This window comes from Rana temporaria, chromosome 12 (genome assembly GCF_905171775.1).
Source record: "Rana temporaria chromosome 12, aRanTem1.1, whole genome shotgun sequence".
Taxonomy (NCBI): Eukaryota; Metazoa; Chordata; class Amphibia; order Anura; family Ranidae; genus Rana; species Rana temporaria.
The window spans coordinates 19263446-19286687 of NC_053500.1; the positions used below are offsets into that span (position 1 = coordinate 19263446).

At 45.1% G+C, this 23242-nt stretch overlaps 1 protein-coding gene across 2 annotated transcripts in view; it reads left to right on the forward strand.

Moving 5' to 3' along the window:
* The window catches only part of LAMA5 (laminin subunit alpha 5), a 217036-nt gene that overhangs the window by 143196 nt on the left and 50598 nt on the right, over positions 1-23242 (forward strand). For both annotated transcript variants that reach the window (XM_040330485.1, XM_040330486.1), the window contains exons 34-50: positions 37-248; positions 652-856; positions 5063-5207; positions 8305-8445; positions 9307-9468; positions 11122-11226; positions 11312-11395; positions 12870-13100; positions 15100-15210; positions 15297-15424; positions 15510-15590; positions 16555-16769; positions 18015-18115; positions 18198-18378; positions 20046-20189; positions 21932-22083; positions 22173-22283. In XM_040330485.1, coding sequence (XP_040186419.1) covers positions 37-248; positions 652-856; positions 5063-5207; positions 8305-8445; positions 9307-9468; positions 11122-11226; positions 11312-11395; positions 12870-13100; positions 15100-15210; positions 15297-15424; positions 15510-15590; positions 16555-16769; positions 18015-18115; positions 18198-18378; positions 20046-20189; positions 21932-22083; positions 22173-22283 — 2509 coding nt within the window. The remainder of the gene's footprint in view (positions 1-36; positions 249-651; positions 857-5062; positions 5208-8304; positions 8446-9306; positions 9469-11121; positions 11227-11311; positions 11396-12869; positions 13101-15099; positions 15211-15296; positions 15425-15509; positions 15591-16554; positions 16770-18014; positions 18116-18197; positions 18379-20045; positions 20190-21931; positions 22084-22172; positions 22284-23242) is intronic.

Below are 23242 nucleotides of genomic sequence, written 5' to 3' on the forward strand. Positions count from 1 at the left end.
TTATATTCTGACATTTTTATTGGTGTCTCTCCCCAGCAGTCCAACCTCGTCTAAATTCTGCCGAGACGCCGCCATCTCTCTGTCCCTCTTCTATAACAATGGTGCCCAGTCCTGCAACTGCCACGAGGTTGGCTCCCAGGGCACATCATGTGAGCCTTACGGAGGACAGTGCACTTGCAGACCCAACGTGATTGGAAGAGATTGTTCCCGCTGTGCCACAGGATTCTGGGGATTCCCTGAATGCAGGCGTAAGTTCCAGTGCGACTGTTGTACAAGAGCAAACCTTTTGTCTTGGTGTGGTGATTGCAATTTGTGTTAAGGGAGTTATTTAGAATATGTTATAAATAAATACTTGTAGCATCCAAAAAAATCCAACAAATTCCCTTCTTCCTGCACTCCATCTATTTATGTGAGTCTTGAAACCATTCCAGAATACCAGTTGGCATGAATACCTGGCTATGTTACACTAATTTAAATTGAAAGGTCAAAGTTATAAAGCCAAACATATATAAATGAGTTGGGCACAAGGGTCCCATTGTTGCTTGCAGGTGGGGATTGGTAGGGCACCTTTAATCTATATATTTCAATATTAAATTGTCGGAATGATGAGTGAATGACTCACCAGTCCTTTTTTTTTTCCCTCTCTTGCAGCCTGTGAATGTGGATCTCGTCTGTGTGACGAGGTGACTGGACAGTGTATCTGCCCTCCTCGTACCGTGAAGCCGGATTGCACAGTTTGTCAGTCGCAGACCTTTGGTTGCCATCCGCTGGTTGGGTGTGAGGAGTGCGATTGTTCTCAAACTGGACTACAGAACCTTACTGAACCTGGCTGTGACATCCAGACAGGACAGTGCACGTAAGTGACGGCACAATATTCCTGATACACAAGGGAAATGTGTGCTAACTTCCATTTAGGACAAAAACAAGCTCCTTTATTCCAAAATCCCACATACGTAGTCCTGAAGCTGTCACATAGGCATGTCATTTTGTGTCTTGTAACACCATCAACAGCAACGTCAATCATTGGGCACCGTGTATGATTATAAATGTTTGAAAAAAAAAAAAAAAGATCTGTTGCCCACAATAGCAATTTAGATCCTTTATTTTATTTTCAAGTCTTGATTGGAGAAACTGGTGGTTTCCTGCGGGACGCATGCAGGGATTGATTAAGGCAAAATTGGGCTCTAGTCATCTCCTGCCCCATCAGACACCAGCTGCCAGCAAGTACATCTTCCCTTGTGAAGTGATGGGCAGGTTCACGACTTTGAGCAGTTGTGGTATCCTGCTGCTTTACTGCAGAAGCATGAAGGCTGTAGTTGCCCCCCCCCCCCCCCCCCCCGGACATCCACCAAGACTTGAGTTCTTGCCAAGATTGTCATGTTGATGATCTGGCTCAGGACACAGATATAGGGGGAGCTGTGCATCGTAACCCATCGACCTCTAGGGCCAGATTCACGTAGGAAGGCTCATCTTTGTGCGGGCGTATCGTATCCTATTTACGCTACGCCGCCGCAACTTAGACAGGCAAGTGCAGTATTCACAAAGAACTTGCGCCCTAAGTTACGGCGGCATAGCGTAAATGGGCCGGCGTAAGCACGCCTAATTCAAAGTAGGCTGGTAGGGGGCGTGTTGTATGGTAATAAATCGTGACCCCACGTAAATGACGCACCTTACGAACGGCACATGCGCACGCATGCTCAGTATCACATCGAATTTTCTCCCTAAATTACGCCGGCTCAATGCTTAGTCGACGTGAACGTAACCTACGCCCATCCCCATTCACGTACGACTTACGCAAACGACGTAATATACAACGCTGTTCCGACGTTTCCGACGTCCATACCTTAACATGACTTACCCCTGCTTTATGAGGGGTAAAGTTACGCCGGTCGTACGCCTTGCGTAAACAGCGTATTTTAATACGCCGGGCGCAACTACGTTTGTGAATCGGCGTATCTAGCTCATTTGCATATTTAACGTGGAAATATACGGAAGCGCCCCTAGCGGCCAGCGTAAATATGCACCCCAAGATACGACGGCGTAGGAGACTTACGCCGCTCCTATTTTGTCAACCGTGAGGCGTATCTGATTCTATGAATCGGGCGCGAAGATACAACGGCGCACATTCGGACTTACGACGGCGTACGTGGAGATACGCCGTCGTAAGTCCTTTGTGAATCTGGGCCCTAGTTTTTATTGTTGAGTTGAGTTGAGTTGAGTTGAGAGGTATCTTAATATAGCGCGGTCTTCCCCCGAAGGGTCCCGACGTGCATTGTCAACGCCTAATTGAGCAAGCTAAAGTTAGAAGCTGACAGATTCTTTGTGTACCAGCTTTAGTAAATCCCCCCCATACTGTCCCTTGAAATACATTTTATAATTGTAGCTAACCAGCGTGGATTTGATTTAAATCAAGTCGATTTAAATCACAATTCAAATCATGGTTTAAATCACTAGTAAAAAGGCTTGATTTAAATCAACTTGAATTAAAGTATAATTTTTGAAGAGCAACTGTCATCTCTGTCCTGCAGCCGCTCCTCCTCTGTTGACTCACCGACATTCCCATTCACTTTAATGGGGCGGCTGGTGATGCGGCAGTGACACAACAAGGTGAGGGACGTGGCGGCAGCAGGTGAGTGAATTCCCGCTAACAGGCACTTCCATGATGGATCTGAAATGACAGGTGCTCTTTAGATGTAAGGACTAATTCTTGCTGGTAATTAGAACCTTTAATATTTGCAAACAAAATGAAGGTTTCCTATTTAGAAATCCAAAGCTGTCAGGTTAGTAAAACAGCGATATCAGAAGTGATTCAATCATTCAGTTTGTAGTGTACATAGATTTGTAAAACAATGGGATAAAAGAATATTCCTGAACTTTGTTTCATCTTATGGTTACTGTGAAATTGTGTGAATGCATCAATGCAGTGCATGTTTTCTCAGCTTGCAGAGCTTGGATTCATTGAATGAATTTTCCAAAAAATTCAAATGTTGCTGAATATTTAGCCTCATGCTACATAACAAAGCTCCATTTCATGCTGAATAAACTAAATTATTATTGTATCTTAAATAGAAAACTACCTTTGATAGATTTTTACTCCAAATGCATTTTATTAAAAATAAATTTGATAAAAAATCAAAAAAATCTGATTTAAATAAAACAAATCTGTTAAAAAAAAAAAAAAAAAAAAAAGGAATCACAGACACTGGCGCATATTTATTTATGCCGCCGTAGCGTATCTTCTTTACGCTACGCCGACGCAGCGCAGAGAGACAAGCTCTGAATTCACAAAGCACTTCCTCCCAAATCTGCGCTGGGTTTCTCAGGCGTAAGTCGGCGTAAGTGGAAGTGGGCGTGAGCCATGCTATTGAGGCGTGACCCCATGCAAATGATAGGCCGAGCGCCAGACAGCTACGTATCGCCAACTGCGCATGCGCCGTCCCGTGGGCGCATCTCAGTGCGCATGCTCACAATCACGTCGGAACAACTGCCTAAGATACGTCGGATCACTGCCTACGGCGTCAACGTAACCTACGCCTAGTCATATTCACGTCCTACATAAACTACGTAATATACGTCGGCTTGTGTTCCCTGGTGCAGCCCTTTGCATGGATGCTGCTGAGTTACACCTCCTTTATGGGGCATAACTTTACGCCGGGCGTATGACTTTACACGCACTGCGTCGGACGGACGTACTTTCGTGAATCGGCGTATACCCCTTATTTGCATATGTGAATAGAAAATCAATGGGAGCGCCAAATACGACCAGCGTAAATATGCGCCCACTCTACGCAGGCGTAGGCAAGTTACGTCGGTCGGATTAAGCCTATTCTCAGGTGTATCTTAGTTTCTGAGTCCGGCGCATAGAAACAACGGCGCACATTTGTACTTACGTCGGCGTATCTCAAGATACGTCGGCGCAAGTGCTTTGTGAATCCGGGCCATTGATTTTTATCTACCATGTATCTAACTATGCAGTATGTAGAGAAAGATCTATTCTAACTATGCAGTATGTAGAGAAAGTGGTTTGATTCTACCACTCATGCTCCCATTGTAATACTGAATACCTGAAAGAGAATATCTAAAGGATAGGTATATAAGTTTGAAAAATGTAACCTAGTGTTACAGGGCTGGATAGAGAGGCAGATCTTATGGTACTGTTCAGCCATAAAGCCTGTTCTTTATAGACTGTTTTATGTTTCTTCTATGTCCGTACCTCAGTTTATCAAATTCACAGGCAATCCTATCTCTGATGCCTAATTTCCTTAAGCCTTGTACACACGATCAGAATTTTGTAAAAAAATACCACTTTCAAAGCGATCGATAATCTGATCGTTAGTACACAGCTGTCGTCCAACATTTTCCAAAGGGAAAAACACAAAAACATTCTCATACAATACCAGATCATTTAATTTTTGTTTAATCAGTAGAGTTTTCGTCCAAAAATACAATACAAATAAATTACATCACTTCCGAATTTTTATTCTGTCGTACGAGAATTTTCGTACAATAATAACCTATTTGTTTTCAAAATGGAGACTAGCATGGAAAAAAAAAAAAAAAAAGACGATCATGCGTCCGATATTCTCATTGTGTGTACAAGGCTTTTGAAATGTCACTGCTTGAAAGGGAATTCTCAGGGTGCATTTCACCATTCATTCACCATTCATTCACTATTGATTCAGACAACAAAATTGTTGTTTCTGCTTTGTGTAGACACCACCCGCTAAGGTATTGTCAACCCATTGTCTGCCATTATTACATGCTTGGGTGGGCTATTACCTTCTAAGAACCCATGCATTGTTATATAGGAGGCTCTTCATATATAAATCTGTCAGGGTAATAATGTTTATTATGGGCTCCCAACTCTTAAAATCAGATCCATTATGTCGCTTCTTCAAAGGCTGTGAGGTCTGAACCCAGCCAAATGACAGACCTTTAAAATGTCTATCGCACTTGTTTTGGTAAAGTGAACCATAATTTACATCTGAAAAAAAAAAGTATCAGGAATCCCATAAGACTTGGCGTCACTATTCATGTTCTCTTCACACATTTCCTATTGTAGGTGTAAACCAAACATTATGGGACGGCGATGTGAGAAATGCGCTCCTGGGTTTTACGGATACCCCAACTGCAGACCATGTGACTGCAACCAAGCCGGCACCGAAGCCGGCATATGTGACGCTCTCACTGGGCAGTGCCTATGCAAGGTCAGTTTTTAAGAAAATATCGTATTTACAATTTGATACTTTTTTTTAGCTAAGCCTGTGAAACTCATTGGGTTATTATTTATTTTCATTATTATTATTATTATTATTATTATTATACAGGATCTATATAGCGCCAACAGTTAAAGTGGAGGTTCACCCGGAAATACAATTTTTTACCCTTAGATTCCTGCTCATTTAGTCTAGGGGAATTGGCTAGTTGTTTTAAAATCAAAGCTGTACTTACCGTTGTAGAGAGCGATCTTCTCCGCCGCTTCCGGGTATGGGCTGCGGGACTGGGCGTTCCTATTTTGATTGACAGTCTTCCGACGGTCGCATCCATCGCGTCACGATTTTCCGAAAGTAGCCGAACGTCGGTGCGCAAGCGCCGTATAGAGCCGCACCGACGTTCGGCTTCTTTCGGCTACTCGTGACGCGATGGATGCGACCGTCGGAAGCCTGTCGGAAGACTGTCAATCAAGAAGGAACGCCCACTACCGAAGACCCATACCCGGAAGCGGCGGAGAAGATCGCTCTCTACAACGGTAAGTACTGCTCGGATTTTAAAACAACTAGCCGATTCCCCTAGACTAAATGAGCAGGAATCTAAGGGTAAAAAAAATGTTATGGGTGAACTCCCGCTTTAATGCAGCACTTTACAATAAAAAAGAGAGACCATACAGTTACAATACAATGAAGTACCAGAAGGTTAGGAGGGCCCTGCTCAGAAGAGTTTACGGTTAATCCTCTTGTTAGATTGATAAACCTTTAAAAACAATCTTCTATATGATTTGTATTTAAAGCAGAGGTTTTCCAAAAAAATAAATGAAAAGCCAGTAGCTACACATACTGCATCTGCTGGCTTTTAATAGACAAACACTTACCTGTCCAGGAGTCCAGCGATGTTGGCACCGCAGCTTATATTATCATCAGCTGTTGGGTGCTGCCGCCGCCATTGTGGGTAAGGGAACCCGGCAGTGTAGCCTTTCGGCTTCACGCCGAGAACCCTACTCCTCTCTCCTACTGGCCTGGCGACAGGGGGAGGGAGCTCCACGGTGACGTCATGGGCCGCACTGCAGACTGCTGGACATGGGAACAGGATACCTGTCAAATCCCTTGTACACACCATTGGTTTTCCCGGCGGTAAAAATTCTGCTGGGAAAAACCAAGGGGAAAACCAAGAACCTGCTCGGTAGCTTTTTCCCCCTATACACAGGAAAACTGTCATGAGAGCTTTGGTTGTGAAAGCCGGCCGTGTGTATGCTCCACCACAGGCTTTTCCCCATAGAAAAACTGCCAGCTTAAAAACCGCCGGGAATCCCGGCAGGAAAAAAAAAACATGTTCTCATTTTTCCCGCCGGGATTCCCAGTGGCTTTCGTGTCGGGAAAACTGCGATGGAGCATACACACGGCTGGGATTCCCGGCCAAAAGCTCTCATGGCAAAAGACAGGTATCCTGTCCCCCCCTCCGAAAGGTGCCAATTGTGGCACCGGAGGGGTAGAGGAGACAAATGAGCAGAAGTTACACTTTTGGGTGGAACTCCACTTTAAATCATCAGTTCTTGCTCAGAGAGGTGTAGTAATTGTAGTGAAATAAATATTGATAGTAAAAAACCTGCATAATGATATACACGTATGGAAATATAATATAAATGTGTAAAAATGTGAACATTACATCAAAAATGACCTTAAAGTATATACTGTATACGCCCAATTGGTTCCAGTTTTCTGGTAAACAGCTGATGTTACAGCAAAAAAAATTCTAACAAATCATGTTTGGCTGAACAGATCTTCCATTGTATGTGTGTTCTCATAGGTGTGTGCAGCCTATTGCATTAGAGTGTGCACCCCAAAGCTCAAACACACATACGTATATGTGTGTATATATGTATATGACCCATTCAAGTGAATGGCAGCACTCTGCAAGTCCCCTGCAACTGCGTGCAGTGCAGAGTTTAAGGTGTTAAAGCAGGCGGTGTGGAGGTGATACGCCTCCTCAGCACCTCTCAAATGCTCTCTGAAGAGTGATCTGACCATGAATCGCTTATCAGAAATCAAAGCGTGTGAAAAATTAGCCCCTGCATATGCATGCATGTCTGTAGTGGAAGGCAACTCAAACAAAACCTCATGCCTTTTACAGTGCTGGACTACTGCTAAACAGTGACTGTGGTCCCTATCACAGTCCTAGCAGAGGATCCCCCCTGTCTGTCCTTATCACAGGATCCCCCCTGTCTGTCCTTATTACAAGATCCTCCCTGTCTGTCCCTAGCACAGTCCTAGCAGAGGATGCCCCCTGTCTGTCCTTATCACAGGATCCCCCCTGTCTGTCCTTATTACAAGATCCTCCCTGTCTGTCCCTATCACAGTCCTAGCAGAGGATCCCCCCTGTCTGTCCTTATCACAGGATCCCCCCTGTCTGTCCCTATCACAGTCCTAGCAGAGGATCCCCCCTGTCTGTCCTTATCACAGGATCCCCCCTGTCTGTCCCTATCACAGTCCTAGCAGAGGATCCCCCCTGTCTGTCCTTATCACAGGATCCCTCCTGTCGGGCCCGAACCTAGTCCTCTCCCTGAGCCCCTCCTGCAACCCGCCCAACTGATGACAGTCCCCGGTAGGAGGGAAGGAGGGAGGAGTAGGCGGGACTAAGGATGGCTGTGTGGCCTCCAGACAATGGAGCCGTCCAGATGACAGGCAGTGAGTATGTGGGAGCTGTCCCTAGATCAGGTGCTGAAATTGTATGATCAGCCCATCAATGAGAGCAGACATGGGCTGTGTTTTACCAGTGTTTCTGGTGGATTGGGGTGTGCCCAGGCACATCCGGCAAACCTTGCGCATACGCCTATGTATGTTGTACAGTCAAACAAAAAAAAAATAGTAAGTAAAAACATTGAATACATTGTTAGCAGTCAGAGTTATCTCATTACTGATCCAACAATTGCCCAATAGATGTTGCATCCATAAATTATGACGTTGGGTAAATTCACAAGTCAGTCTCAGTTTTGGGTTTATACTGGTGGATTTTGATCATATATTATGTAAGTTCATCTGCCATTTATATAAGTGATTAATGTTGCTAACCAAAGCTTCTAACCGCATTTAGGAAAACGTGGAGGGTCCAAATTGTGACCGCTGTCGCCTGGGAACTTTCTATCTTGATGCACATAATCCGAAGGGTTGCACTCGCTGCTTCTGTTTTGGAGCCACAGATCGATGCCATACTTCATCCAAGCACCGTTCTCAGGTAAAACTGTCCCGTCTGCACGGTTTCAACCACAGCAAGGAAGAACATTGTCCTATTTTCCATCTTTTATTTTTAATTCATTTTAGTTCACAGTTACATTTAAATTATAGGACCTGCATATAATGTTAAAGGGTAATAGCATGCACACACAGCGGTGTCTGCTCTGACAACATCTTTAATTGATTTATAAGGTTCTCTTACTTAAAGCGGAGGTTCACCCATACCTTACACATTTTCCCCTTCGCTTCATGCTCGTTTTGTCTAGGGGAATCGGCTATTTGTTTTAAAATATGATCCGTACTTACCCGTTTACGAGATGCATCTTCTCCGCCGCTTCCGGGTATGGGCTGCCGAACGTCGGTGCGCAGGTGCAGTATAGAGCCGCACCGACGTTCGGCTTCTTTCGGCTATGAGTGACGCGATGGATGCGACCATCGGAAGCCTCTCGGAAGACTGTCAATCAAGAAGGAACGCCCGCTCCCGAAGACCCATACCCGGAAGCGACGGAAGAAGATGCATCTCGAAAACGGGTAAGTACGGATCATATTTTAAAACAAATAGCCGATTCCCCTAGCCAAACGAGCAGGAAGCTAAGGGGAAAAAATAAATAATTGGGTGAACTCCCGCTTTAAGCTGGAGACGCACAATACAACTTTTGTTGTTCGATTTCCTTTAGCTTTACCTTTAACTATGTAGTGCAAGGGCCGGCCTGATTGCATACAAATTGAAAGTGTTTAGGTTTGACCTCATATTATATGGTTTTGATAAATCTAAAGGAAAGATTCTAAAGAAAATCGTATAGTGTGTATCCGGCTTTAATTTCACGTCCAATGACTTGTTTGTCATGTTGATCTCCTGCAGTTTAGTGACATGCGGGGATGGGTTCTGGTTGGAGGAGATCGACAGGAAGTGGAGATCTTGGAAAGACCTGGTGAGGGCCTCGTTGAGGCAGATCTGAGAGATGTTCCTGATGTCTACCAGGAGTTCTACTGGCACGCTCCACGAAGCTACCTTGGAGACCGGGTGAGTTTTGGCCTTCAGCATCTTTGTTGGCTGAACTAATGACAACACAACAAATCGGATATTACATGTCCTGAGAAAGTTAAACAAGCCTGATAATTTTTTCTTTTTTTAACAAGAGAAAGCCTGCTAGTTTTAATCTGTAGACTAATGATCGCTGAATTTTAGAATAACTATTATATGATAATTGGAGGTGATGAAAATGTGACTGCTATGCATTACTACACTGTAGTAAAAAATTATAAAGCTAATTACCTTGACAGCTTAAAGTGATACTTTTTAATAACAAACATGTCATACTTGCCTCCACTGTGCAACTAGTTTTGCACAGAGTAGCCCCGAACATCCTCTTCTGGGGTCCCTCGGCGGCTCTCCCCAGGGGGATACCTTGCGGGCGTGCTCCTGAGTCATTAATTCGGCGTCCATAGACGCCAAGTGTATAACTCGGTCCCGCCCCCTCCCCCCCCCGAAACCCGTGTCATTGGATTTGATTGACAGCAGCGGGAGCCAATGGCTGTGCTGCTATCTATCTATCCAATCAAAGCTGGGACTCCGTAGAGAGGAGGACGGCGGGACGCGCTGAGGAGATGAAGCGGCTCAGGTAAGTAAAACAGGGGGGGGGGGGGGCTGGTGACTGCCAGGTTTTTTTTCACCTTAGTGCATCCTATGTAAAACATGAAGGTTTACAACCCCTTTAAATCAAGGGTGTCAATTCTTTTCACCTTTCTGGGCCACATTGGAAAAAGTGGAATTGTCTTGGGCCACAGATAAAATACACTGAAGCCTCGTACACACGACCGAGTTTCTCAGGAAAAACCGGGAGATATTTTTTTGCCGAGGAAACCGGTCGTGTGTACATTTTCGTTGAGGAAAATGTCGAGAAACTCGACGAGCCAAAAAGAGAGCATGTTCTCTATTTCCTTGACAGGAACGTTGAAAATTGGCTTGTCGAGTGCCTAACAAGGAACTCGACGAGGAAAACAATGTGTTTCACCCGTCGAGTTTCTCGGTCGTGTGTACGAGGCTTGACAATAAGGATAGCTGATGAGCCAGAAAAGTCGGGCAGAATGCAAGTTATTGATCACTGATATAGATAATGTGCCTATATTAATTTAAAAAATATACAGTAAAAGGGGCAACAAAAACCTAGTGCAATATTTGACACAGTTTTTGATAAACTAACACATCAATATCTGATTCAATGGATGTAGTAGCAATTCTCAATGAATTCTCAAGGTGCTCATCAGATATTTAAGTCCTAGTTTTGTCCTTCTCGTGCTTCATCCGTGAAAATAATTGCTAACAAATAAAGGTGCTGCCGAAAACTGATGACATGAATAAGGCGTGATTGTGAAGAGTGGGATATTTTTCTTTGGAAAGATAAAGCTTACAAAAGTCCAGTAAAGAGACATTGTCAAATTCCTCTTTGGCCGGATATGTATAAACGCATTTTTTCAAAAATATTCCCCCCAAAAAATCAACATTTTGTGTTGGAACCCATTCATAGCCATCTTGGGCTGCATGTTGGACACCCCTGGTTTAGAGGATTTTCCCCTCTACTATTTGTGTTTTATTTCCCTTTTCTTTTGACCATACCTACACTATTTCCTTAGTGTAGACAAGAAGACCACTGATAATAATGTTTTGTGACCTCAGGTCTCTTCTTATGGTGGATTCGTGAGGTATGAGCTTAATTCTGAAGCTCTCAGAGGAGATTACATCTACAATCCTGTGGAGCGAAGGCCGGACGTGATACTGAAGGTATAAACGACTCCCAAATTCCCAGAGATGATATTGATTACAAAACAGCTGAATAGAACTGGATATTTGTTTTCTCCTTCTGCAGGGAAACCAGATGAGTATTGCATTCCTGGAGTCAAAATACCCGTTACCAGGAGAAAATCACGAAGGACAGATTCTACTCGTCGAGGTGAGAATAGGACCTTTGTATTGGGTAACAAGCCAATGTGTTCTGGACAGACCATGCAGCTTAAAACAGGGAGAACCTAAAGTAGTCTGGCTGTATTAGGAGTCCCTAATAGATTGTATGCCACCCAAAGAAATGTTTAATTGCAATTTACATACAGCTCGCTTAAGTACCTGAATCTGTCTTTCATAGGTGTGTGCAACCTATTGCATTAGGGGGAGCACCCCAAATGTATAAAACATGGATGGTGTTAGTAAGCAGTGGATTTTTCTGTAGGGCCGAGGTTGGTGTTAGTAGGGCAGTAGATAGTGTCAGTGTGGTAGATTCACAGAGAATTTACGCCGGCGTATCCATAGATAAGCCACGTAAATTCAAATCTGCGCCGGCGTATCTACTTTCTGTATTCAGAAAGCAAGATACGCCGACTTTAGCCTAAGATACGACTGGCATAAGTCTCTTGAGCCGTCGTATGTTAGGGTGCATTCTGCCGCTGGCCGCTAGGGGCGCTTCCATGGCTGTCCGCGCAGAATATGCTAATTTTCTAGATACGCCGATTCACAAGCGTACGTGCGCCCGACGTTCGTTTTTTATGTCGTTTGCATAAAGGCTTTTTCTGCGTAAGGTTGCTCCTGCTATTAGGAGGCGCAGCCAATGTTAAGTATGGACGTCGTTTCCCGCTTCGAAATGTGAATTATTTACGTTGTTTGCGCAAGTCGTTCGCGAATAGGGCTGGACGTAATTTACGTTCACGTCGAAACCAATACGTTGTTGCTCCGTACTTGGAAGCAATGCACACTGGGATATGTACACGGACGGCGCATGCATCACGTCAGGTCATCACACATTTACATAAAACACGCCCCCCATTCCACATTTGAATTACGCGCGCTTACGCCGGCCCCATTTACGCTACGCCGCCGCGACTTACGGAGCAAGTGCTTTGTGAATACAGCACTTGCTCCTGTAAGTTACGGCGGTGTAGCGTAAATACGATACGCTGCGCCACCGTATCATTGCGCGCCCCTACGTGAATCTACCCCAGTATTTTTTTTATATCTATTATTTATTTATTTTACAAAAAAATTTTTTAGGAGCCCCATTGTTTTTTTGTTTTTTTTTGGGGAGAAATAGCAGCAGGGGGAATCTGCGCCGCACAGGGTGATTAGGATGTGCCCATGCACACCCGGCACACCCCCTGCACTTGCCTATGTTGTCTTTATATCAGCCGCCTGTAACAGCAAAAATGGAGTAGGAGGGGGTCAGTGAAACAGCCAGGGTTGAATGGCTTTATAGGAACATGCTAAGGAGAGAGGAGAGCACAGGGCTGACTTATACATTGTGCTGACACTCCTGGAGATTGCAGCCCTGTAAATTGATAGGTCAGGAGGCGCCTGCATGTCAGCTCTCACTGGGAACTGTAGTAGAACATGTCACTCTTCACTTTGCCAAGTGTTGTCAGAATATTTCTCATCCGCAGAGTAACTTTATCCATATTGGGACAAACAATCCTGTATCCCGCGAGGACATCATGATGGTTCTGGCCAACCTGGAGCAGCTGCAAATTCGAGCTTTAAACTCTCAGTCTTCTGCCATGGTGTCTCTGCGCCGAGTCGTTCTGGAAATCGGACAAAATGCTGGTACTGGAGTGAAGGCCAGCAATGTGGAGCTGTGTATGTGCCCAGCCAACTACCGCGGAGACTCCTGCCAGGTACGCAACTCACCCACCCAGCCATAGGTGCTGCCTCATTTGTAATGGAAAAGCAACCACTGTGGACATTGCTACTAGTAATCTAATAGTGTAAGCTTTAACATTTGTCTCAGCATGCATGAAGTGGCAGAGGTCTGTGCTGCCAGCATACTCTGGCACAATAGGAGATTTGTGGACAAGATGTGAATTTGTACATCCCACAGACTGCCACTTTTCATGCTGTCATTGCCTGTAATAGAGCACCTTCCAGTGTTTTATGCCTTGTACCGCATTCTATAGGGCAGGCAGTTTAAAGCGGAGGTTCACCCTAAAAAAACATCTATGAACCATCCCATACAGCATACTAGCGTCAGCTATAGTATGTTTTTTTTTTTTTCCCGCTGTATTTACCGTTTAATCCTTAAAGCGGATGTGCCAGTATAAGAAAATATTAAAAGCCAGCAGGTACAAATACTGAAGCTGCTGACTTTTAATATTAGGACACTTACCTGTCCTGGAGTCCAGCGCCGTCAGCAGCAGAGGACGAGCGATCGCTCGTCTCTCTGCTGCTCCCCCCGCCATCCTCAGTGAGGGAACCAGGAAGTGAAGCGCTCCGGCTTCACTACCCGGTTCCCTACGGCGCATGCGCGAGTCGCGCTGAGCACGCCGATTGGCTCACACGCTGTGTGCTGGGAGCCGAGTGTTCCCAGCACATAACGGGGGACAGACGGGAAGTCAGAAAAACCCGTCTTTTGCCCGTAGCGTGTGGCCGGAAGTGGGTGCAAATGCCTGTCTTTAGACAGGTATCTGCACCCCCCTCCCCCCTGAAAGGTGTCAAATGTCACACTGGAGGGGGGGGCGGGTGCCGATCAGCGTGAGTTCCACTTTAGGGTGGAGCTCCGCTTTAAGTTTCGTTTCAGACTCCCGTGGGGAGTAGGCGTTCCTATGAAGAGGGGAACATGATTGACGTCCGGCTATGGCGCGTCACGTGTTCCGAAAATAGCCGGAGTAGGACTCGGCTCTTCACGGCGCTATACGGCGCCTGCGCACAGACTAGGAGCTGACTGCGCAGGCGCCGTATATATCCGAGTCCTATTTCGACTATTTTCGGAACGCGTGACGCGTCATAGCCGGACGCCAATCATGTTCCCCTTTTCATGGGAACGCCTATTTCCCCGCCGGTGATCTGCCAAGCTGGTTCCGGCTATCGTGAAAGTTCCTGTGCAGGTGCAAAGTGATCTACCAAGATGGTTCCGGCTAACAGGAAAGTTCCTTCAAGGACTGCGCAGGCGCAAACTTGCCGACGGAAATCCCCGAACCTCGGCCGGCATCCAGGGCGACGTGGATTTTGAGGAAAGTGGCCAGTTGGCCTCACGTCCTCGCTTCGCTCGGACGGCTCGCTCCGCTTGCTCGGCCTTCTGGCTCTTTTTTTAACATCCTCCAATCCACAGGGATGTTAAAGAATGAGCCTGGATGCCGGGCGAGGTTCGGAGATTTCCGTTGGCAAGTTTGCGCCTGCGCAGTCCTTGAAGGAACTTTCCTGTTAGGGGAACCTTAAGGACAAGTCACCGGAGTCTGAAACGAAACTGGACGATTAAATGGTAAATACAGCGGCAAAAAAACCCAAAAAAAACATACTATAGCTGACACAAGTATGCTGGATGGGATGGTAGCTAAAGAAAAAAAAAATGTAGGGTGAACCCCCGCTTTAAGCAGAGCTGTAAATGGCGTATTTCCTTAAGAATTTAAATTACTTAATACATTACTAATTAAAATATTATCTCTCACACATCAGCCATAAATCAGCTTGGCTGGCTTCATGAGTGACTTTAGATTTAGAAACAGTCATTACCGAAGAATGCAAAGGGTGGCGTGTCCAATTACAAGCTAGCTGATATATCTGTAAAAACCCGGTGCAGCTTATAGCAGGTGTATTTTCATATATTATCCAATAGCAAGTTACCGATGATAACCAAAATGCCAAATACAGCTGGTCATCATATATTGTTGTCCCCGGCAGGAATGCGCTCCTGGATTCTATAGAGACAAGGGTCTCTTCCTGGGTAAATGTGTTCCATGCAGCTGCGGTGGACATTCTGATCAGTGCTTACCAGGGACAGGCAATTGTGTGGTGAGTATAACACAATATATCTAGGACTGTGAAGGTCTTTGCAGGCCCTACCCCAGACATTTAATACTTAGCCTTCTCCTCCCTAGAAATGTCAACACAACACTGAAGGAGACCAATGTGAGCGATGCAAAGATGGATTTGTGGCCAATGGGACCATTGGGGGGTCATTACAATGCGTGTCATGCCCCTGCCCTCTATCTGTGCCCTCCAACAAGTAAGAATCTACTAATGTTACATTTTAAGTATCCTGTGACTACTTTTACACAATTGTAACCTCACATGGGTCAATTCTCTTGTAGTTTTGCCATTGGATGTGTGCAGAGAGGCTCAGCAACTCAGTGCCTCTGTAAACCAGGCTATGCTGGAGCCAGGTGTGAACGGTAAGTGGACACTTCTGGATTTCTGTATCAGAATCGTATTAGGATCATAAAGGTTTTGGTAGATCATAAGCTCAATAATTGCATGCAATGCCAAGCTACGGTTTCCAAAGCAAGCAAAGTCCTTTCTTGTATTAAGAGAGGTATGGACTCCAGAGAGAGAGAGATATAATTTTGTCCCCCTGTACAGATCATTAGTAAGACCTCATCTGGACAAATGATTCTTGCATACTCTATGTATAAGAAAGCAATTAAAAGATGTATATAGTACAGTAAAAACATAGCTCCCAGATTTGTCCCTCTTTCCCCCTCATTTGTCCCTCATTTTGGTCTTATCTATAAAGTTGTATATAAAATGCACTTTTTGTCTTTCAAAAAAGTATTTCCCAGAGCTAAACCTTTCATCCAATTTCTAAATTCCTGCATTTGTACATTTTAAAAGCCAATATAAAGGAATAGTAGTGGTAAAAAAAAAAACACTTGTGGATTTAATTAACTTTTTTGGGGGTTAATTCTCCTTTAAGGGGGTGTGGCAGGGGGCGTGTCATATGGCAACATACATTTGCAAATAGGTGTCCCTCATTCTCATCTCAAAATGTTGGGAGGTATGTAAAATTAGAGAAAATATCTCCCTAGTGAGACCCATAAGAAGACATGGCCTGTAACAATTTGTTCTGATGCAGCATGGAAGTAAATGGCACACTGGCCACTAGCTGGCCTACTTAAAAAGGGGTATCGGCATGCGTGGAGAAAAAAGAGTGGAGGTGTAGCCTGCGGCTCTTCGCAGCAATGATGAGAGAGGACACCCAATGTGCCATTGTTTTGCGCAAAATTCTTCCACTTATTTTGTTCACCCCAGGAACATTGCCTAGTTCTAGAGGGATACTCAAGTGCAGGATTTATGACATGTTTGCTTAATATTGCATATTTTTCTCTACATGATTATCTGTCTTTTTTCACCCAATAGCTGTTCCCCCGGTTTTTATGGGAACCCCTTGGTAATTGGAAGCACATGTTTGCCTTGTAATTGCAACGGAAATACGGACTCCAATATGCTCTTTAGTGAGTGTGACCCTCTGTTCGGCACTTGCACTGGCTGCATGTTCAACACAGCTGGACGTCACTGCGAAGTATGCGCACCTGGGTTTTATGGGGACGCCATCGTCGCCAAAAACTGTACCGGTAAGTTTACGGAACAGAAGTTCTCACTTTTTGCTATTGCAGAGCCATTGTGTTCAGATTTGACTTAAGCCAGGGATGACACTGCTGCCTGGGAACTTGTAGGTAGATTCAGGTACATTGGAATAACTTTAGGGCAGCGTAGCCTAGCCTGTTTAGACTACACCGCCGTAAATTAGCTAGGCTAGTAGTGATTTTCAATCTACTTACCTGCTAATCTACGGCGGCGTAGCCTCAAACGAGCGGGCGTAAGGGCGCCTAATTCAAATGGGTTGGGGGGGCGTGTTGTATGGAAATGAGGCTTGATTTCACGTTTTTTTGACGATTTTTGCTACTGTGCATGCGCCGGGCTCCTACATTGCCCAGTGCGCATTGCGGCTAAGTACGCCGTACGGGCCTATTGATTTCGACGTGGACGTAAACGACGTAACTCCCGATTTGCGGACGACTTACGCAAACGTCGTAAAAAATTCGAACCTCGCGGGGGGAACGGCGGCCATACTTTAACATTGTTATTCCACCTCATAGGTGGAATAACTTTAGGCCGCCTAAGGCCTTACGGAAACGACGTAATTCGACTGCGGCGGCCGGGCGTATGTTCGGGAATCGGCGTACAAGCTCATTTACATAATCTACGCCGGCCGCAATGGAAGTGCCACCTAGCGGCCATCCGAAAAATTGCAAGCTAAGATAGAACGGCGCAAGCCGTCCTATCTTAGCTTTGTTTAAGCGTATCTCTGTTTGAGCATACGCTTAAACATACGGCGGCGTAGATTCGGAGTTAGGTCGGCTTATCTACTGATAAGCTGGCCTAACTCTTTGTGAATCTACCTATGTATGTTTGCAATTTGCTCTTCACTGGTATACATGTCTGATGCCCTGTACACAAGGCCGGACTTTTAACCGGGCAAAACTCAGTCGGAAAAATAGAGAACCTGCTCTCTATCTAAGTCCGTCAGAAATGCCGACGGGAAATGTCCAATGAGAAGCTCCCATCGGAAATTCCGACCGTGTGTACGCGGCATAAATGTTGGTGGTTCAGAAATCAGTCACAGTTTACCAGTGAGAAGACTGCAAAATAAATGTTTTTATTTATTTTTATGCAAAATTATATATAAAATTATATATTCTCTAGTATTGCTTGTAGGAGGAAAATTTCAGTTCCCCAGTATTAAAAAAAAAAAAAATGGCCTCTTCTACTAATAACCATTTCTCAGAACATCTTTATACCTTTTTTTGTTTTTTTAGGCTGTAGCTGCTCTACCTGTGGAACAGAAACGTGTGACCCAAGATCTGGACGATGTCAATGCAAACACGGAGTAACCGGATCTCTCTGTGATCGCTGCGAGGTACATACTACATGCCCAGCAGTCGTTCTCCAATCTTTGTGTTCTTCTTAAGCAGTAATAACCCTTTTCTCTTCTCTTCCAGGAGGGTTATTACGGGTATAGCAGCTGCTCTGGATGCCAGCGTTGCAGCTGTGGTTCCGGCTCTACCAGTTCAAGTTGTGATTCTCGCACTGGCCAGTGTCTCTGCCTTCCTGGTGTCACCGGTCCTCGCTGTGAGCAGTGTGCTCCAGGATACTGGGGTTTCAGGCCGAGTGGTTGCACAAGTATGTACAAATGTGTGGGGTCTTATGAACCAGCTGTTCTATGTTCCTTATAAAATTATCATTGTCAAAGAGGAATCTTGATCTCGTAGAGTCATTTACGTTAACGTCGAAACCAATGACGTCCTTGCGACGTCATTTAGCGCAATGCACGTCGGGAAATTTTAGGGACGGAGCATGCGCAGTACGTTCGGCGCGGGAACACGCCTAATTTAAATGGTCCCCGCCCCATTTGAATTAGGCGGGCTTGCGCCGGGCGGATTTACGCTACGCCGCCGCAACTTTACAGGCAACTGCTTTGTGAATCAAGCACTTGCCCGTAAAACTTGCGGCGGTGTAAAATAAATGTAATACGTTACGCCGCCGCAGAGTAAGCCGATTCTACCTGAATCTGGCCCACTGTGTTATAGTATAAATATTTGCAAACTGAAAATCAATTTTTTTAGGTATTAGGGGTCTTTGCCAAGGATAACATTAGCATGGTCCATATTCCTATGGGGCAACTCCGATATTTATTCATCCTTTTTACTGGAGCATTATCAAGATATTTTTGCTATCATCATGTAATTCCATCAAATAGGCTATAAATTCACAAAAATTTGAGTCTCCAAACTTTTTGTAACACTCTATTTCGTATTAATCTATTGAGTATTTATCAGATGTTTTCCTAACAGGAGTCTACCCACTCCAATGGAGAGATCCCTATGGCCTATGGTAAGGACCCCGGTAAGGGAGTAATCCCCTATTCCAGGTGTGTCCAGGTATCTACAAGCCAGGTGACCCTCATCATCTTGTCAGAGTTCAGGTAGAGTCAGGCCCCATACACACGACCGAGTTTCTCGGCAGAATTCAGCCAGAAACTCGATTGGAGCTGAATTCCGCCGAGAAACTTGGTCGTGTGTACACTTTCGGCCGAGGAAGCCGACGAGTTCCTTGTCGAGCCAAATAGAGAACATGTTCTCTATTTCCTCGAGGAAAGTTGGCTCTCCGAGATCCTCGGCGGCTTCACACAGAACGTGTGTACGGGGCCTCAGAGAGAGAAAAGGTTAAGTTTGAAAGAAGAAAGACAGAAAGGGAAGTAAAGGAGTAAAGTGTTAGAGAATGACCTCGCTCCCTGGTTCCCACCCCACTTCAGCCGCTCTACGTTGGTGCAATTTGAGGGTCCATCGTTAGATACCAAATCCAAGGGTCCCAGACCTTTTCTAACAGCTGCATTATGTCATTTAAGGTTGCTGCGATACGTCCATTAAGCATGAATTAATATTTTTGCCCAGCATTCTTCTTTAGTCAACCCACCTGGAGACATTTCAACTGCATTTCATTATTAAATCTATCCCTCCTTCCATATGGTTCCCTAAGAATTTGGCTTATTTTACCGTTTGCTCTTCTCGGTGATGCTTGTGGAAGCAGCTCAGCAGCTGACATGTTTATTATGCTGCATTAGAGACTCCCTTTATACTTCAGCGGAGGTTTCCTTCTATTATGTCATTAAATTATAGTGAATATTCGTATTGATTTCTGGGAACAATAGCTATTTTAATGCTTGGTCCTAAATCTGAGTATGGCTGGAGGCCTGAAAACACCTGGGCCATCTGCTCTAATTATAGGTATTACTTTTCCAGCAGACAGATTGTGCGGGATTCCATGAAATGTATGTTATTCTATTACAGAGTGTCACTGTAAAGGGGGCTCATGTGACCCGCGGACTGGTGAGTGTCAGTGCAGTGACGGGTTAACGGGAAAGCAGTGCGACAAGTGCAGCCGCCAGTACGAAATTCCTGTCAGCCACGGGCCAGAAATCCTGAAATGTGAACGTAAGTATTATTTAGATTCCCTTGTATTTGTATTTATTAAAGATCGGAAAAATGTGTGTTTAACTTTAAAATACGATCAGTCACCAATGAACTCAAAGGCCCGATTTATTTCCTATGTCTTCAAAGTGCCAACATATTCTGCAGTGGCTTACAGCATGCATGGACATTAACATCACTCTCTGCACTCAAGGGGCTTACAATCCTATGCTTGCACCACAGTCATACATATACAGACATTGGGCCAGATTCACATAGAGATACGACGGTGTATCTCCTGATACACCGTCGTATCTCTGACTTAGGCCGGTCGTATCTATGCGCCTGATTCATAGAATCAGTTACGCAGAGATATGCCTAAGATCCGACAGGTGTAACTGTGTTACACCGTCGGATCTTAACTGCAATTTAAAAATGGCCGCTGGGGGCGTTCTCGCTGATTTACGCTGAGAAATATGTAAATCAGCGAGATACGCCAATTCACGAACGTACGCGGGCCCGACGCAGTGTTGTTACGACGTTTACGTAGCGGTTTTCCAGGTGTATACTTACCCCTGCTTCTATGAGGCGCAGCCAATGTTAAGTATAGCCGTTGTTCCTGCGTCAAATTTTTTTTTTTACGTCGTTTGCGTACGCCGATTCTCAAACCCACTCGTCGCAAGTTACGCTCACGCCGAAACCACTGATGTCCTAGCGACGTCAGTGGGAGCAATGCACGCCGGGAAAATTCGCGGACGGCGCATGCGCATTAAATCTAAAGATCCGCTGATCTATGTGAATCTAGCCCCTTAGGTCAATAGATCATTTATTCCAAGAGTGGGGTAGATTCAGAGAGCAATTACACCGGCGTATCCATAGATACGCAGCGTAATTGCTAAGTAGCGCCGGCGTATCTACTTTCTGTATTCAGAAAGCTAGATACGCCGACTTTAGCCTAAGATACGACTGGCATAAGTCTCTTACGCCGTCGTATCTTAGGGTGCATTCTGATGCTGCTCCCATAGATGTCAGCGTAGAGTATGCAAATTACATACTTACGCCGATTCACGATCGTACGTGCGCCCGGCGGTAGTTTTTAACGTCGTTTGCGTACGCCGTTTTCGTCGTAAAGCTGCTCCTGCTATTAGGAGGCGCAGCCAATGTTAAGTATGAACGTCATTGCCGTGTCGTGATTTGAAAATTTTACGTCGTTTGCGTAAGTCGTCCGTGAATGCCGCTGGACGCCATTTACGTTCACGTCGATACCAATGACGTCCTTGCGACGTCAATTACCGCAATGCACGTCGGGAAATTTTAGGGACGGCGCATGCGCAGTAGGTTCGGCGCGGGAACGCACCTAATTTAAATGATCCACGCCCCCTACGGGATCATTTGAATTACGCGCGCTTACGCCGGCACCTTTTACGCTACGCCGCCGCAACTTTATAGGCAAGTGCTTTGTGAATCAAGCACTTGCCCATAAAACTTGCGGCTGCGTAACGTAATTGTCATACGTTACGCCGCCGCAGTTTTGCGCGCCCCTACCTGAATCTACCCCAGTGTATTTTAGGATTGTGAAAAAAAATACACACTAAAAGGAGAACATACCAGCCCTATCTAAATGGATGTCTACTGGGAAATGAGTACAAGGTAGATTTGATAACCACTTAGTTCAAGGTAAAAGAACATCAAAGTAACTCAGCTCCTGCCCCGCAGTCAGCACATTTTTGTACAGTCAATAATTTGTGTCTAATGACTTTATGCAGCATGTGACAGCTGTGTGGTGACCCTTCTGGAGGATTTACAGAGGATGGGAGACTTTCTCCCCAGTGTCCGGGACCAGTTGACCAACCTGAGCCTCAGCTCTATTGCCTGGACCCGCTTGGGTGGCCTCAATGCCACCATTACCAACCTCACAGTAAGTAAGATATAAGTGCTGACTTTGGTTATGTAGTTGAGTGCCAATTTTTTTAGACATGATATATATATTATGTATATCACCTTCAGGATCTTTGGCTCCATTATCAGAGCTCCATCAATGGCGTCAAGGATAAATCTGATGATCTTGAAGATGACAGTTTTAGCCTCGCCCAAGATCTCGACACACTGGAAGAAAAGGTGAGAGCTGCTCTTTTCACTTTTTCAATAAGCGGGTGTCCACACATCTGCCTGAAAATCAAGAAGTAGAAAAGACAACTTGGCTCATATTAAAGAACTGTTCATAACAGTTGTTCATTTGCATTTGAGAGCACCCAGAAATTTGGGGTATTTGAGTTAAAGGGGTTGTAAAGGTTTGTTTTTTATTTTCTAAATAGGTTCCTTTAAGCTAGCGCGTTGTTGGTTCACTTACCTTTTCCTCTGATTTCCCTTCTAAATTTTTTTTTTCTTCGGCTGAATTTCTCACTCCTCTATAAGCTGGCCCCCATCAAGTGAGCCGTTCTGGCTGGGGGTTAGTCAGCGTTCTCTGCAAACACAGCGTCTCCCCGCAGGGATGTAGTCCCAAGGGAGGGGGCAAGCAAGCTGACCACAGCACAGCATATGTGAACACAGCGTCTCCCTGCAGGGATGTAGTCCCAAGGGAGGGGGCAAGCAAGCTGACCACAGCACAGCATATGTGAACACAGCGTCTCCCTGCAGGGATGTAGTCCCAAGGGAGGGGCGAGCACGCTGACTAACCCCCAGCCATAACAGCTCGGATGATGGAGGCAAGCTTACTGTGGAGGAAGAGGAAGAGAGACCTTTAAAAAAAAAAAAAAAAATTTAGAAGGGAAATCGAAGGAAAGTATAAGTGAACCAACAATGCTCTATCTTAAAGGAACCTATTTACAAAATAAAAAAACAAACCTTTACAGCCCCTTTAAACCATGTGTGGGAACATAGGGCCAGATTCACGAAAATTTGCGGCCGTGTAACGTAACCCGTTTACGTTACACCGCCGCAAGTTTTCAGTGTAAGTGCCTGATCCTCAAAGCACTTACCTGGAAACAATTCAAATGGGGTGGGTACCATTTAAATTAGGCGCGCTCCCGCCCCTGACGTTCTGCGCATGCTCCGTTTGCAATTTTCCCGACGTGCTT